The sequence below is a fragment of the Aedes aegypti genome, chromosome 3 (assembly GCF_002204515.2).
Source record: "Aedes aegypti strain LVP_AGWG chromosome 3, AaegL5.0 Primary Assembly, whole genome shotgun sequence".
Lineage (NCBI taxonomy): Eukaryota > Metazoa > Arthropoda > Insecta > Diptera > Culicidae > Aedes > Aedes aegypti.
This window is the reverse complement of record NC_035109.1, coordinates 51266267-51279599: the sequence shown is the minus strand read 5'-3', so window position 1 is coordinate 51279599 and position 13333 is coordinate 51266267. Positions and strand designations below refer to the sequence as shown.

At 41.3% G+C, this 13333-nt stretch overlaps 1 protein-coding gene across 2 annotated transcripts in view; it reads right to left on the bottom strand.

Annotated features, from left to right (window-relative positions):
• Positions 1–210: 210 nt before the first annotated feature.
• LOC5565019 (ATP-binding cassette sub-family A member 1) overlaps positions 211–13333 on the bottom strand; it is a 60786-nt gene continuing 47663 nt past the window's right edge. For both annotated transcript variants that reach the window (XM_021853017.1, XM_021853018.1), the window contains exons 5-7: positions 10630–11565; positions 708–1387; positions 211–644 (exon numbers count right to left, since the gene is read on the bottom strand). In XM_021853017.1, coding sequence (XP_021708709.1) covers positions 441–644; positions 708–1387; positions 10630–11565 — 1820 coding nt within the window. In that variant the 3' untranslated portion in view covers positions 211–440. The remainder of the gene's footprint in view (positions 645–707; positions 1388–10629; positions 11566–13333) is intronic.

Sequence of the window (13333 nt, the reverse complement as noted above, 5' to 3'; positions counted from 1 at the left end):
TCTCACGTCACTCGCCGTGAGAGCGACTCGTTTCGACTCACACGCCGCGCAGAATAAGCACGATTGAAATGATATCGACACTGTTATGAATGGCGCCAGAACCTTCGAAATTAACGAGATAAATAAAACAAACGTGAAACATGGACCTTCCAGTGGCGGATTTACGAGCTTTTATGCAGGGTTTTTGGGATATGAAAATTGATACGGCACTTATTGTTTTTTGCGATACATTTACAACTTAAAAAATATACATACGTATCTGAAGCACTTAAGTTAGTTACAATCATCGTTTTTTATACTTTATCGATAAAACCGTTATAGAAAAATGAGATTCATTTACACATGTGCGGGTGCGCGTAGGAATGCTGCCAATTACACAAAACAAAACATTTGGTGCTGATGAAGGGCAACTATATCACACTTTGCGAACGAAAAATGCTTCACACTGTAACCACTCCATTGGACTGGCGACAGAGGGCGGAAGATGACAAAGCGGGCCTAAAGTTGAGGAATATATCCTCCAGTGATGTTTCGTTGATGGAAAAGCTGTTGATCAGCCCGTTAAACTCGACCTTGAGCGCATTCATCTGACCGAAAAGCTGAGAAAGTGGGACCTGCTCCGGCACAAGGAATTTCAGCATGCCCTGGAATGGGAGGATTAGTTTGAACTTCTGGAACTTTGAATCGATTAAGTTTCCAACACTTACATCATGCTCTTCCTTCAAATCGCACCCGAAGCGTTGTCTCACTTCCGCTACCAGTTCGCATCCTCGTTCGGTCTGGCCGTCGTTCAATTTGAGCAACAGGTTGAACCCTTTACCGTACTTCTCCTTCAGCCGCTGGATGAACCCTATGCACCTCAAACGACCATCCACCATTATCGATAGCCGATTGCACAGCTCTTCGCACTCGTCCATACTGTGCGAGGTCAGTATGATGGTTTGATCCGCCCGTTGCAACGCCTTTATCCGGCTCCACACGAAGTGGCGTGACTTGGGATCGACACCGGTTGTGGGTTCGTCCAGGAACACGATCGACGGGTTGCCCAGCATGGCCAGAATGGTGTTCACCTTCCGTTTGGTACCTCCGGAGCACTCGTTGATCCGGCTGTGGGCAAACGGCAGAATGTCCAGATCCGTTAGCCACAGATTGATGAGATCGTCGATGTGCTGCAGGTTTTTCACCATAGCGCAGTACCGGATCAGCTCGTGGGGTGTCATGAAATCGAGCAGCGCATCGCCCTGGGGACAGTAGCCGAACTGGGACCGGTATTCCCGCTCGCCGGATTGCCTCACGTCCCGTTCGTTCAGGTAGATGGTGCCATCCGTGATCGGAAGGTTGCGTGTGATCATCTGGAAGGTACTGGTTTTACCGGCGCCGTTCATTCCTGGAAAAAAGATTCAAATAAAGTTGTGATGAGGTACAGTCGGGGCTCCTATCTAACCCTTTTTTTTCAATTTTTTTATTAGTATCATTCCAAACATTACATTCATTTCTTATATCTAGGTGTTCTGTGTTATTAGACAACACTATCATCCTAATTTGGTAAAACAAATTTAAGATTTCATTAACATTTTGTTAACAACATATTACATTTCATTTGCCGTAGCAGTTCAGATTTTTTACAGGTGAGTTGATTTCACCTGCTTATAAGAGAAAAAAAACGCTTTGAATATACTTAACCTAACTTAACCTAAACATATAACGCATTAATCGTGGCAATAGAAGATTGTAACGATTTTTGCCTGAAATGTTTAATTATTTTATTTGACATATGTTCCAATGTTTCAACATTGGATATTCTATGTAACTCATTGGTACTATACCAGGGAGGAAGCCTCAGAATCATTTTCAAAATTTTCATTTTTAATTCTCTGCAGAGCTGGTATTACAACAGCTAGTCCATATTGATACAGCATACAATATGGCTGGCCTGAAAATTTGTTTGAATATCAAAAGCTTGTTCGTAAGACAAAGTTTTGATTTTCTATTAATAAGTGGATTGAGACATTTTACATATTTGTTACATTTGGCTTGAATGCCCTCAATGTGATTTTCGAAAGTTAAATTCTTATCTAGCATGAGCCCTAGATACTTTACTTCATCTGACCAATTTATTGGAACCCCTCTCATTGTGACAACTTGTCTACTTGAAGGTTTCAAATAAAGAGCTTTTGGTTTATGTGGGAATATTATAAGTTGAGTTTTGGAAGTATTAGGAGAAATCTTCCATTTCTGCAAGTATGAAGAAAAAATATCCAAGCAGATGACACGCAAGCTTCGTCCTTTGGCGGAGAGGCCTGTGTCATCCGCAAACAGGGATTTTTGACATCCCTGAGGTAACTCAGGTAAGTCAGATGGGAAAATATTGTATAATATTGGTCCCAAAATGCTGCCTTGGGGAAAACCAGCTCTTTCAGGAAGTCTTTCAGACCTGGAGTTCTGATAATTAACCTGAAGTGGGTCTACCCCGTTTGGCATAATGCCATTTGGCATACAGTCGTTTGGCATAAAGTCGTTTGGCATAATGGTCGTTTGGCATAATTTGAAAAAGGAAGATACTGCAGTGGTACAGTAATATGCCGTACCATAAAATTCCATGTTCCTTATTTTTTTCAAATGACATCGAATAACTTAGGCGTTGGATATATTTTTGTTAAAGATGCGCAATAATATCCTGGAGTTAATGACCCCGGAAGTCATGTATGATGCAATTCCAAAAGAGCTTTATTGGATATTGGTTTCCTTGAAAAATGATGATTAGAAGTATGTTCTATCCCTAACTGACAACGAAATGTACGATCGTGAGCAGTTAATACACACTCCTTTGCTTAATGGAAGGAATTTGATCAAATTGAATGTTTTTCACAATTATGCCAAACGACCGTTATGCCAAATGGCATTATGCCAAACAGCTATTATGCCAAACGGCATTATGCCATACGGCATTATGCCAAACGGGGTAGACCCCCTGAAGTGTACGATTTGACAGATAACTTTGAATTATTCTAACAATGTATGTTGGAAAATTAGTTTTTTAATTTTACAATCAAACCTTCATGCCAAACACTGTCAAATGCTTTTTCTATGTCTAGAAGAGCAAGACCAGTAGAATAGTCAGGGCTGTTACAACAGTCGCGATTTCGCGATTCTCGCGAATTTCGCGATTTTCGCGGATTTGTAGCGGATTTGGTGGGCCGGGCGCGAAAATCGCGAGTCAATATAATTCTGTCGCAATTTTCGCGGATTTCCCCAATCATGCCAGGAAAATCAACAACAAAATTATTTTGATACGAACAATTGTGCATTACATCATTAGGAAAATGTATATTCAAAAATGTAAACTCTCGCCTTCTCATTGAGTGCTGTAAAGTGCTCTTCATAGTATAGTCACTAGGTGCCCAGTTTTGCTGTTATCAGTTTTTGCAGGTATTTATTTGTTTTCCTTCAATAATTTGAAACATTTGGAATATTAAGGAAGCAGAATCCGTCATTGAGTTGAGAATTTTCTAAAGCAGTGTTTCCGTTAAAAGTCAAGAATTTTACATGAAATGTGTTCACTATATTCAATTCTCCAACTGAAACACAGTGAACACAATAGAATAAGTTTCAGCTTTCAGGAGAACTGCTTTTGAAGTTTAAATGATGACGTCTCATCTATGATTTGACATGATTTGATCTAGATACAATATCGAAAAAAATGTCTGTTTAACAATTTTGAATTCTACAATTCTCAATGTGCACAAACCGAGAGCTTATAATTTAATAGGGTGCCGGTACCAATGGTTGTAATGTACCAGTAGATTGGACTATGGAATAAAACGTACATTTTTCGATAAAAACGACTTGTGCTAATTTTGATGGATAGATCGCCTCTAGTTTAGTCGATTTGTCAAATTTCAGCTTTTTATCTTATTAAAAAGTCATATAAATAATTAAGTTTACGTAAAAAATTGGCTCCCTTGCACCAATAGTAGCCGTCGTGTTCCAGTAGTGGATCAACGGTTGGAAGCAGTTTTTAAAATGGATGTATAAAAATGAAGAAAAGCCCTAGAGATGATCTTTGTGCTTCATTCGAAAGATATTAATTGCTGTTCCGAGGGAAAAATGTTAAACCTATGTATAAATTTACCATTTTGTTTAAAATTCCTTGTATCATTCCCGAACGTCTACTACTGGAGCACTAGCGCAACTACTGGAACACGTGTACCAATAGTGGCTCAAGCGATTTTATGTTAAAAAATCAGTTTTATCACTCTTTATATATTTTTCCCATATAGTAAAGGTTGAAATCTTTCTGTTAACGCCAAAAGATCTCTGTTTGGGCTTTTCGTTATTTTGTTATGATTTTTTTATAGCTTAGGTAGTCCACTAATGGCACCGGCACCCTAGTTAATAATGGCGGAGGCCACGTCCTTGTCATCGGGGAAGGGAAAGAATGTTAGTTAGACAACTATTGTTACTAGAAACCGAGTATACCTCTGCATCTCAGTTGGAATGGTTATTGGGATGAATTGCTCAATTGCTTAGAAGGATTGCTCAGATCTGGACCTAGAAAGTTCGGCATCTTGTATGGAATTTCTAAATAGTTTTAAATGTATAATCTAATGTACTGTATTACTGACGGACTAAGGAAATATTACCGTAATCCAGGGTCAAATTGATTACTTGGCGAATTTGATTGGGGACGGACCTGGTGTAGTGGTTAGAACACACGCCTCTCACGCCGAGGACCTGGGATCGAATCCCATCCCCATCCAAATTTCAGTGACGACTTCCTTCGGAAGGGAAGTAAAGCCGTTGGTCCCGAGATGAACTAGCCCATGGCTAAAAATCTCGTTAATAAAGATAGAAAAAAAAAACAAGGGTACCAAAATGCAATAGCTTCCTAGGATGCTGGATGTTTAGACCCCAATTTAGTATATAAGGAAATTAATTATTCTTAACCCTCACCCAACGCCGCCTTTAGACAGGTACACTTTGGAATTTTGTATATATATATTCGTGGCTCGAAAATCAAAATGATTTTATTTTGGGATTAAACTTTAAACTGTAACGCGCATATGAGGAAAGTTTTTTATGACTTTTGAAACTTTTCCGTATTTTTGAAAAAAGTTTTAAAAATTGTATTTTTTATAACCTACAAATGCATGGAGCTTATTTAATGTATAATTCAAAAAAAAAAGTACTTTTTATATTTTTCTACAATCATCCTATCACAGAAGAAGAGCCATACCACCAGGCTTCTTCAAACCACCTTCAAACCTGTGTTTTTGTTAATTACACGTAAAATAAAAAATGTTTTAGAAAAAAAAATGTTTTAAAATGTACTGTTAAAAATTTAAATTTTTATTTTTGCCAAAAATCAGTAATCTTCAAGAAAAAATAAAAGGATAAAGAAGTTCAAAAGTTAAATTTATCAAAAACAAAAACCAAAATTCATAAATTCGCGAAAAAAAAATTATCATTATTTAAAACGTGTTTGAAACGATTTTAGAAAACGAACAATTTAGATCGAAAATTAAAAAAAAAACCTGAGTTAAATTTTTATTTTGTATTATGATCAATTTCGCCCTAGTGGGTCATTTTCAGTTTTTGACAAACAAGCTAGTTTTATGATACTTCTAATATTATTTCCTAAAAAATCAATTACATACACTGGCAGAGATCAACGAAGTACTGGTTTTGCCGAATTGAGGTTGACAATATCTCTGTTCCTAACGATAATGTAACAGCAAGTTATAAAATAGTGATTTTTTTCCCCTAGATTACGGTCCAAAGAAAAGTCCATCAATTATCATAAAACACAGAAATTTGTTAAAACACTTAAGTGTTCACAACAATGTTAAGATATTTTTTAGGAAAAATAATTGAGTATTGTGACATAAAGTTTTGTATATGTACATGTTTGTTTGAGACATGATTTAAGATTTCAGTGACAATCGAAAACAAAATTTTTTTTTGGCGCGTATTGGTGCTTTCAGGCGCGGATTAAATTTCAGAAGTCGCGATTTTCGCGGATACTATTTTGAAGTTTTTTTAACAGCCCTGGAATAGCCTTCAGATTTGTTGGAACGGATCAAATTTGTTACACGTAAAAGTTGATGAGTAGTCGAATGTCCATGGCGGAATCCGAACTGTTCATCGGCAAAAATTGAATTTTCGTTGATGTGGGCCATCATTCTGTTCAAAATGACCTTTTCAAAAAGTTTACTGATGGAGGAAAGCAAATTGATTGGACGATAGCTAGAAGCTTCTGCAGGATTTTTGTCTGGTTTTAAAATTGGAACAACCTTAGCATTTTTCCATTTGTCAGGAAAATATGCTAATTGAAAACATTTGTTAAATATATCAACTAAAAATGATAAGCTGAAGTTTCTGAAAGTTTCTTGATCAGGATGTAGAAAATTCCATCATCGCCAGGAGCTTTCATATTTTTGAATTTTTTAATAATAGTTCTCACTTCTTCCAAATCAGTCTCCCAGGCATTTTCGAAAACGTTCTCTTGATTGAGAATATTTTCGAAGTCCTGAGTAACTTGATTTTCAATTGGACTAGTAAGTACCATAGTAACATGTCCGAAAGAACTTGAAACTATTGAAAACCAGAGAACCAGGTTGTGATGGCTATGACCGTGGTCATGATGTAAGGAACAGACGGACAATGCTGTATCGTGTCAGCACCGAGGAGGCAGCTCCTCTAGCACGATGTAGGTAACGCAACCCTGGGTAGGTGGCCTATCGAAGACACTTCACCAACCAAGAAAGGCAAAAGTAGAGCAAACGGATTGATTGTACGGCAACAGACCCGGCAACGAATAAAGGACAATGATTGGAAAGTTGGATTTTGGAATGTGAGAACTTTGAATGAACCGACGCGTGTTGGGCTTCTGGCTCGTGAACTGTGGAATGTCGGCGTGAACGTGGCAGCTATCCAGAAAATACGCTGGCCAAGAACCGGAAAACGTGAATTCCGAGCGGTGGACCCCATCGCCAACACTCCATTCAAGTACCACATCTACTACAGCGGTGGTGACAGAGCAGAACGTGGAGTTGGCTTCATAGTGATTGGAAAGCAGATGGAGCGAATTATTCAGTGGAAAACGGTAAGCGACCGAATCTGTGTGTTGAGAACGAAGGGCAAGTTTTTCAAGCCTGATCAGCATATATGCGCCAACGAACAATAAGCCTGATCATCGGCGACGCAAATGCGCAGATCGGGAAAGAAGATTTCTTCCGACCCGTCATTGGAACGGAGAGCCTAAATTCCGTTACCAATGATAATGGGCTGCAGCTAGTAACCTTCGCTGCTGCTAGAGGGATGGCAATCAGCAGTACCTACTTCGCGCGAAAGAATATCCGCAAACACACCTACCGGAACCCGAGTGGCGATGCCTGCTCCCAAATAGACCACGTGCTGCTTGATGGGCGACATTTCTCAGATGTCATGGATGTCAGGACCTTCCGAGGCCCTAATATCCACTCGGATCATTATCTCGTTCGAGCGCGGTTATCCAGCGTTACGAGTTCCAGAACAAACAGAACGCTGCGCTTCAATCAACGTTGATGGAGATGTCGACAGCCTGTGGGACCCTATCCACGAAGCTGTGACAACAACGGCGCGGGAAGTGATTGGCACTGGTCAACGACGAAGACGAAACGACTGGTTTTATGAAGAGTGCCAGAGAGTGACAGACTTGAAGAATGTCGCCAGAAGCCGTATGCTTGTGGCCGATACCCGACATAATGGAGAGCGATACAGGGCAGCTAGAGCCGAAGAAAAGCGAATCCACCGCAGAAAGAAAAGGCAGCACGAAGAAAGTGTGGTAGCTGAAGCTCAAGAAAGCATGAACCGGAATGATATGCGAAGATTCTATGCAACGGTCACGTACCAGTGCCCGTCATGTGCAATGATCGAGAAGGGAATTTGCTGACTGATAAAACGACGGTGGCTGACAGGTGAAGGCAGCACTTTCAGCTATTGTTGAACAGTGAAAATCGAAATGTAGCGAGGAACAGGTTGAACATTGATGTTGACGATCAAACTGTGGACCCACCGACCATAGGAGAGGTTAAAAGGCTATCAGCGCGCTGATGAACTGTAAGGCTGCTGGGAAGGACGAGATCCCGGTCGAGCTTCTCAAACACGGAAGTGAGCAGCTTTATCAGTCGATCCACCGAGTATTTCTGAAGGTATGGGAGGACGAATAATTGCCCACCGGTTGGTTGGATGGCCTCATACGCCCTATCTACAAGAAAAGGCACAGATTGGAGTGTGTCAATTATAGAGGAATTACCCTGCTGAATTCGGCGTACAATTCTATCGCGCATCCTGTTCAACAGACTGAGACCGCTCGAGGAGTCCTTCGTCGGCAAATATCAAGTTGGTTTTCGTGAGGGCCGTTCGACAACGGACCAGATGTTTAGCTTGTGTATGATCCTAGATAAATTCCTGGAGTATAACTTGCAGACTCACCATCTGTTTATTGATTTCAAGGCGGCGTACGACTCAGTGAAAAGAAATGAGCTGTGGCAGATAATGTATGAACATGGTTTTCCGGCGAAACTAATTAGGCTGATACGTACTACGCTGGATGGTTCGAAATCAAGTGTTCGGATCTCAGACGAGATGTCAACCTCATTCGTGACGTTAGACGGGTTGAAGCAGGGAGATGCACTTTCGAATTTACTGTTCAACATTGCACTCGAGCGTGTAATTAGGAGATCTGGCGTGCAGAGAAATCTCGAAAACTTGTTCAAATAGTCTCAAGTCAAAAAAGTGAATAAACTTACTTTATTGATCCTACGTGTTTCACAGGCGAAATTCCACATGTTCCGCTCCTACCCGACTAGATTTTTCACTTTTAAAACGTTTAATTTCCGGATTTACAAAACGACGAAAGTAAGATTTTCAACTTTCGCAACCTAACCACTACTTTCGCCGCCCCGCTGTATAGAGAGACAAAGTGACTTAACCACGAATCAAAACAAAACACTACTTGAACCGATTTTACACTGGTAGAAAAACGTCGAAAGTAACTGTATGAAACGGCTTATCATTTTGTTATAATTATTTTTGTTGAAAATAATAGAAACTACCTAGTTTTTGAACGCGATCTGATTGTATGCAATATTTGTGCGATGTACACGGCGAAAAAATGTTAAAAAGTTGATTCATTTTAAAACAGTTTTAGAAGACAGGTTGTGATTCTTCTCAATTAGTTTTCTCAAAACTGTATGAAAGTTACTTACGTCGATTTGAAAAAGTAATCGAGAAATGGCACTATTATCACAAGATCGCACATGCTCCTTTGCTTTGCGGACGAAATAGACCTAATTGGAATCGATCGCAGATCAGTGGAAAAGGCCTTCGTGCCTCTAAAGAGGGAGACAGCGAGGATAGGCCTGACCATTAATTCTACCACAACGAAGTACATGGTTGCAGGTAGATAGAGCCAGGCTTGGTGGTGTAGGTGCTGAGGTAGTGTTTGATGGGGATATGTTTGAAGTTGTTGAAGAATTTGTTTACCTTGGAAAACTTGTAACATGTGACAACGACGTTTCCCGCGAAGTGAAAAGACGTGTCGCGACTGCGAATAGGGCCTTTTACGGACTACGTAACCAGCTTAGATCCCGCGGCTTACAAACGGAAACAAGATTCGCCCTGTATAAAACATTGATTCTTCCGGTGGCTCTCTACGGGCACGAAACGTGGACGTTGAAAGAGTCGGACCGGAAAGCTCTCGGTGTTTTCGAGCGTAAAGTGCTGCGGACAATACTTGGTGGGAAACTCGAAAATGGTGTGTGGCGCAGACGCATGAATCACGAGTTGTATCAAGTGTACAAAGATGCGAATATTACCAAGCGTGTAAGATACGGCATACTTCATTGGGCTGGTCACTTAGTGCGAATGTCGGAAGAAAGAATTGCGAAAATAATATTCAGCAGGGAACCAGGTAGAGGTCGGCTAGACCACGAATACGCTGGCTGTACGCAGTGGAAGAGGACTTGGCGACCCTAAACGTTCGGGGCAACTGGAGAAGTTTCGCCCAAGACCGACGAAGATGAAGTTCTACAATACGCCCGGCAATGGCGTGACGCTACGCTGTAGCCATCAAGGTATCATGGTACGCGCAGCGAACTGGACTATCGAAATTCATACATTTTGCCTTATGAAAGATGGAACGATTATCGCTATACGAACGCGTTATATATCGTTTTAGCATCACTCCACATCAAGGCTTCGATAGGCGCGGGGTGTACGTGCGAGCCTATCGATCGCAAGGTCCTTGGTTCGATTCCAGGTTGCCGCGAAAACTATTTTTGTTTTCAAATTTCGGTTTCATAAGGCAAATTTATGAATTTCAACCCGATTCCTTGTGGCGAATTTTCATAAGGGGTTCCTATGTTTATCGATAGCCGTAACGCTTTTTTGTATGAAAAGTTTTAAATTTTTGTATGAGCCGTAACGCTTGCGCCTATTTCCCCCCTCCCCTAGAGCGTTAGGTAATTTGTGGACGCCGCCTAAGACACGGTTGAGCATTATAGAAGACCCAGAGCTTATGGATTACATCATTTTGGTGGTGTTCTTGATTATTTTGTATAGGTACGTTAAGAAATAGAAACTTACCTAACAACCCGAAGCATTCGCCACGCTTCACCGCAAAGCTCACTCCTCTGACTGCCGGCAAGCTGAGGTAGCGCTTCCTCAAACCATGCACCGCAATGGTATGCGAGGCAAATTCCGGTGGATCCTTGGAAACCATCTCGTTCACCATTTTGGACTCGGCATCAACGTCGTCATCCACATCCGGATCCATCATTTCGTAGTTTGAATCGGGTTGATCGATCGCCAATGCTTTCCTTCGTTGCCGCTTCGTGCAACCGAGATGCTTCCGCAGTGTCATGCTTGTTCTTACCTTCTTGTCCGCTACCATATCCCTGCGGTACATGTTCTCCACCACTTCGTTGAGCATGAAAGTTAGGACGATCATGAGCAGTGGCATCATACAGTACTGGTAGTACAGTTCCAACCGCGGAATGGTCGTTGAAGCGCGAATCTCGATTGAATTATCCCTTAGCAATGCCTGAACCTTCGACAGCTTCTGATTCTCGTAGATTATTCGAAGCGAGTGCTTCAAACCGAACTCCGGAACCAGATGGAACAGAAATATCAAGGCGTCGTTTTCCCGAATGCGATCGTATCCGTCCGAAAGCAGAAACACGCCGCACACTCCGAAGATCATCAGATAGCTCATGACGGTGACGGCCGTGTCCATTTTGTCCACACTCTGGCTGATTATGTAGATCATCGGTAGGGCGGCAATCCCGTACAAGAGCAGCACCGTCAAGACCTGATAGTGCTCGGCGCTGCTGAAGAGTCGCTCTCGGTCCAAACCAAGAGCAAATCCGAACACCGCCAGGCAAATCACGATGTGGATCAGATAGTCCACCAGGAACGTCCCGGTCCAGTAGACGTACCGATTGACGTTCTGCAGCTGTTTGAAGCCCGTCGAAGCCTCCAGGTAGGGTAGTTGCAAGAATTGCAGGATGTACAGCATGAACACTGTAAATTTACAAGTTTTAGTTAGTTCAGGAACTCTATTAACCTTCCGTCAGTCGCTCAAAAAAAAGTTACACCAGCGGTCGCATCGTGTACTGAGTACACGCGGAGCAATTTTGATTGTACATCCAAAGCTAGGCAAGATAGAATATGGATGTCTTCAACAAATTTCTTCAGTCCAACCGTACCGATTGGTCAGTGGACAGAAAACACTTTGGAAACATCCTCATCTTCCTGTGGCCATCGGATTGTGCCCCGGGGGAACCGATGTAGTGGACATTTCGCAATGCAACATCTCGTACACAAATATCTCAGGATCTAGATTTTTAGCAAGATGGTGTCTTCGGCAAAGTTGTTCAGTAGGTCAAGAGCAAACATGTGATAGGCTGCTTGTTTCGAAATTCTGCCACCAGATGGTGCTAGTGAGCATTTAATTTTTCAAACACCGATATCTCAAGATCCTGATTACCTAGAAAGATGATGTCTTCGACAAAGTTGTTTAGTAGGTCAAGGACTAACATATGATAAGCTACCTAACAAGAAAAACTGCCACAAGATGGCGCTAGTGAGCATGCAATATTTCAATCACGAATATCTCAGGATCCCGATTTTTTAGAAAGATGGTGTTTTCAGCAAAGTTGTTCAGTAGTTCAATGGCTACCATGTGATGATCTTCTTGATTCGGAATTCTTTCAATAGATGGCGCTAGTGAGCATGATATTATGCGCAGTGCTGGAAAAATTCGCATCACGAAGCAGCTCACGAGTGTATACCAACGCATAACAAACATCACAGACTCGGGATCTGGCTAGGTGTGAGTAAGCCCGCACCCGTCTGCTCGGGAGAACATGTCAAACGAAGTAGCAACAAGCTCGCGAGCGTTTATTCGCGAGTAACCGAGCAAGGTGTGATTTATTATGGTTTTGACAGATAAATTAATTGTATAACCATCATATCGACGGTAAACTACTCGTTTGTAGTCAAAAGCCCTTGAAAACCATAAATCTCGGAGGGTAAGCAGCTTTTTTCCCAAAAGCACAATATGACTCTGAGCAGCTCCGAACACGTTCGCGAGTCACTTTTAGCTTCAGTTACTCGGGAGTCGACAGATGCGAGTAAGCCAGCGCTCTGACGCTCGGGAGCGTTTGGTTTTGTTTTTGTTCCAGTTCACATGAAGCGTTCGCCACTTTCCATCACTGATTATGCGAACACAGATATCTCAGGATCCAGGCTACCTATAAAGTTGACGTCTTCGACAAAAGTGTTGAATAGGTCAAGGTCTAGTATGTAATATGCCACCCAACTTGAAATTCTACCACCATATGGCACTAGTGATCATGCTGTATTTTGATCGCGAATATCTTAAGATAATGATATTTTAGCAAGATGGTGTTTTCAGCAAAGATGTTTAGTAGGTCAAGGACTATGCAGTTTGATTCAGAATTCTTCCACAAAACGTAATTTTCGAATTGAATTAGTTCAGGATCCTGGTTAGGAAAATAAAATTAGATTACAGAGATGGTGTCTTTGGTGAAGTTGTTTTGTATATCATGGAACAACGTGTTAAGTGTAAAATATACCTACTCAAAATTCTTCCACATTCAATTCAAAATGCAATGGGCCGTTAGATTTCAAATAATTCCATCAGGCTAGAGAAAGAGCTCCTGGTTTATTTTTTTTTTTTTCAAATACAGAATCTCAAGTTCCCGATTATTTTAAAACTTGACGTCTTCATCAAATTTATTAGGTAAAGAAAGTGCTCACATGTTAT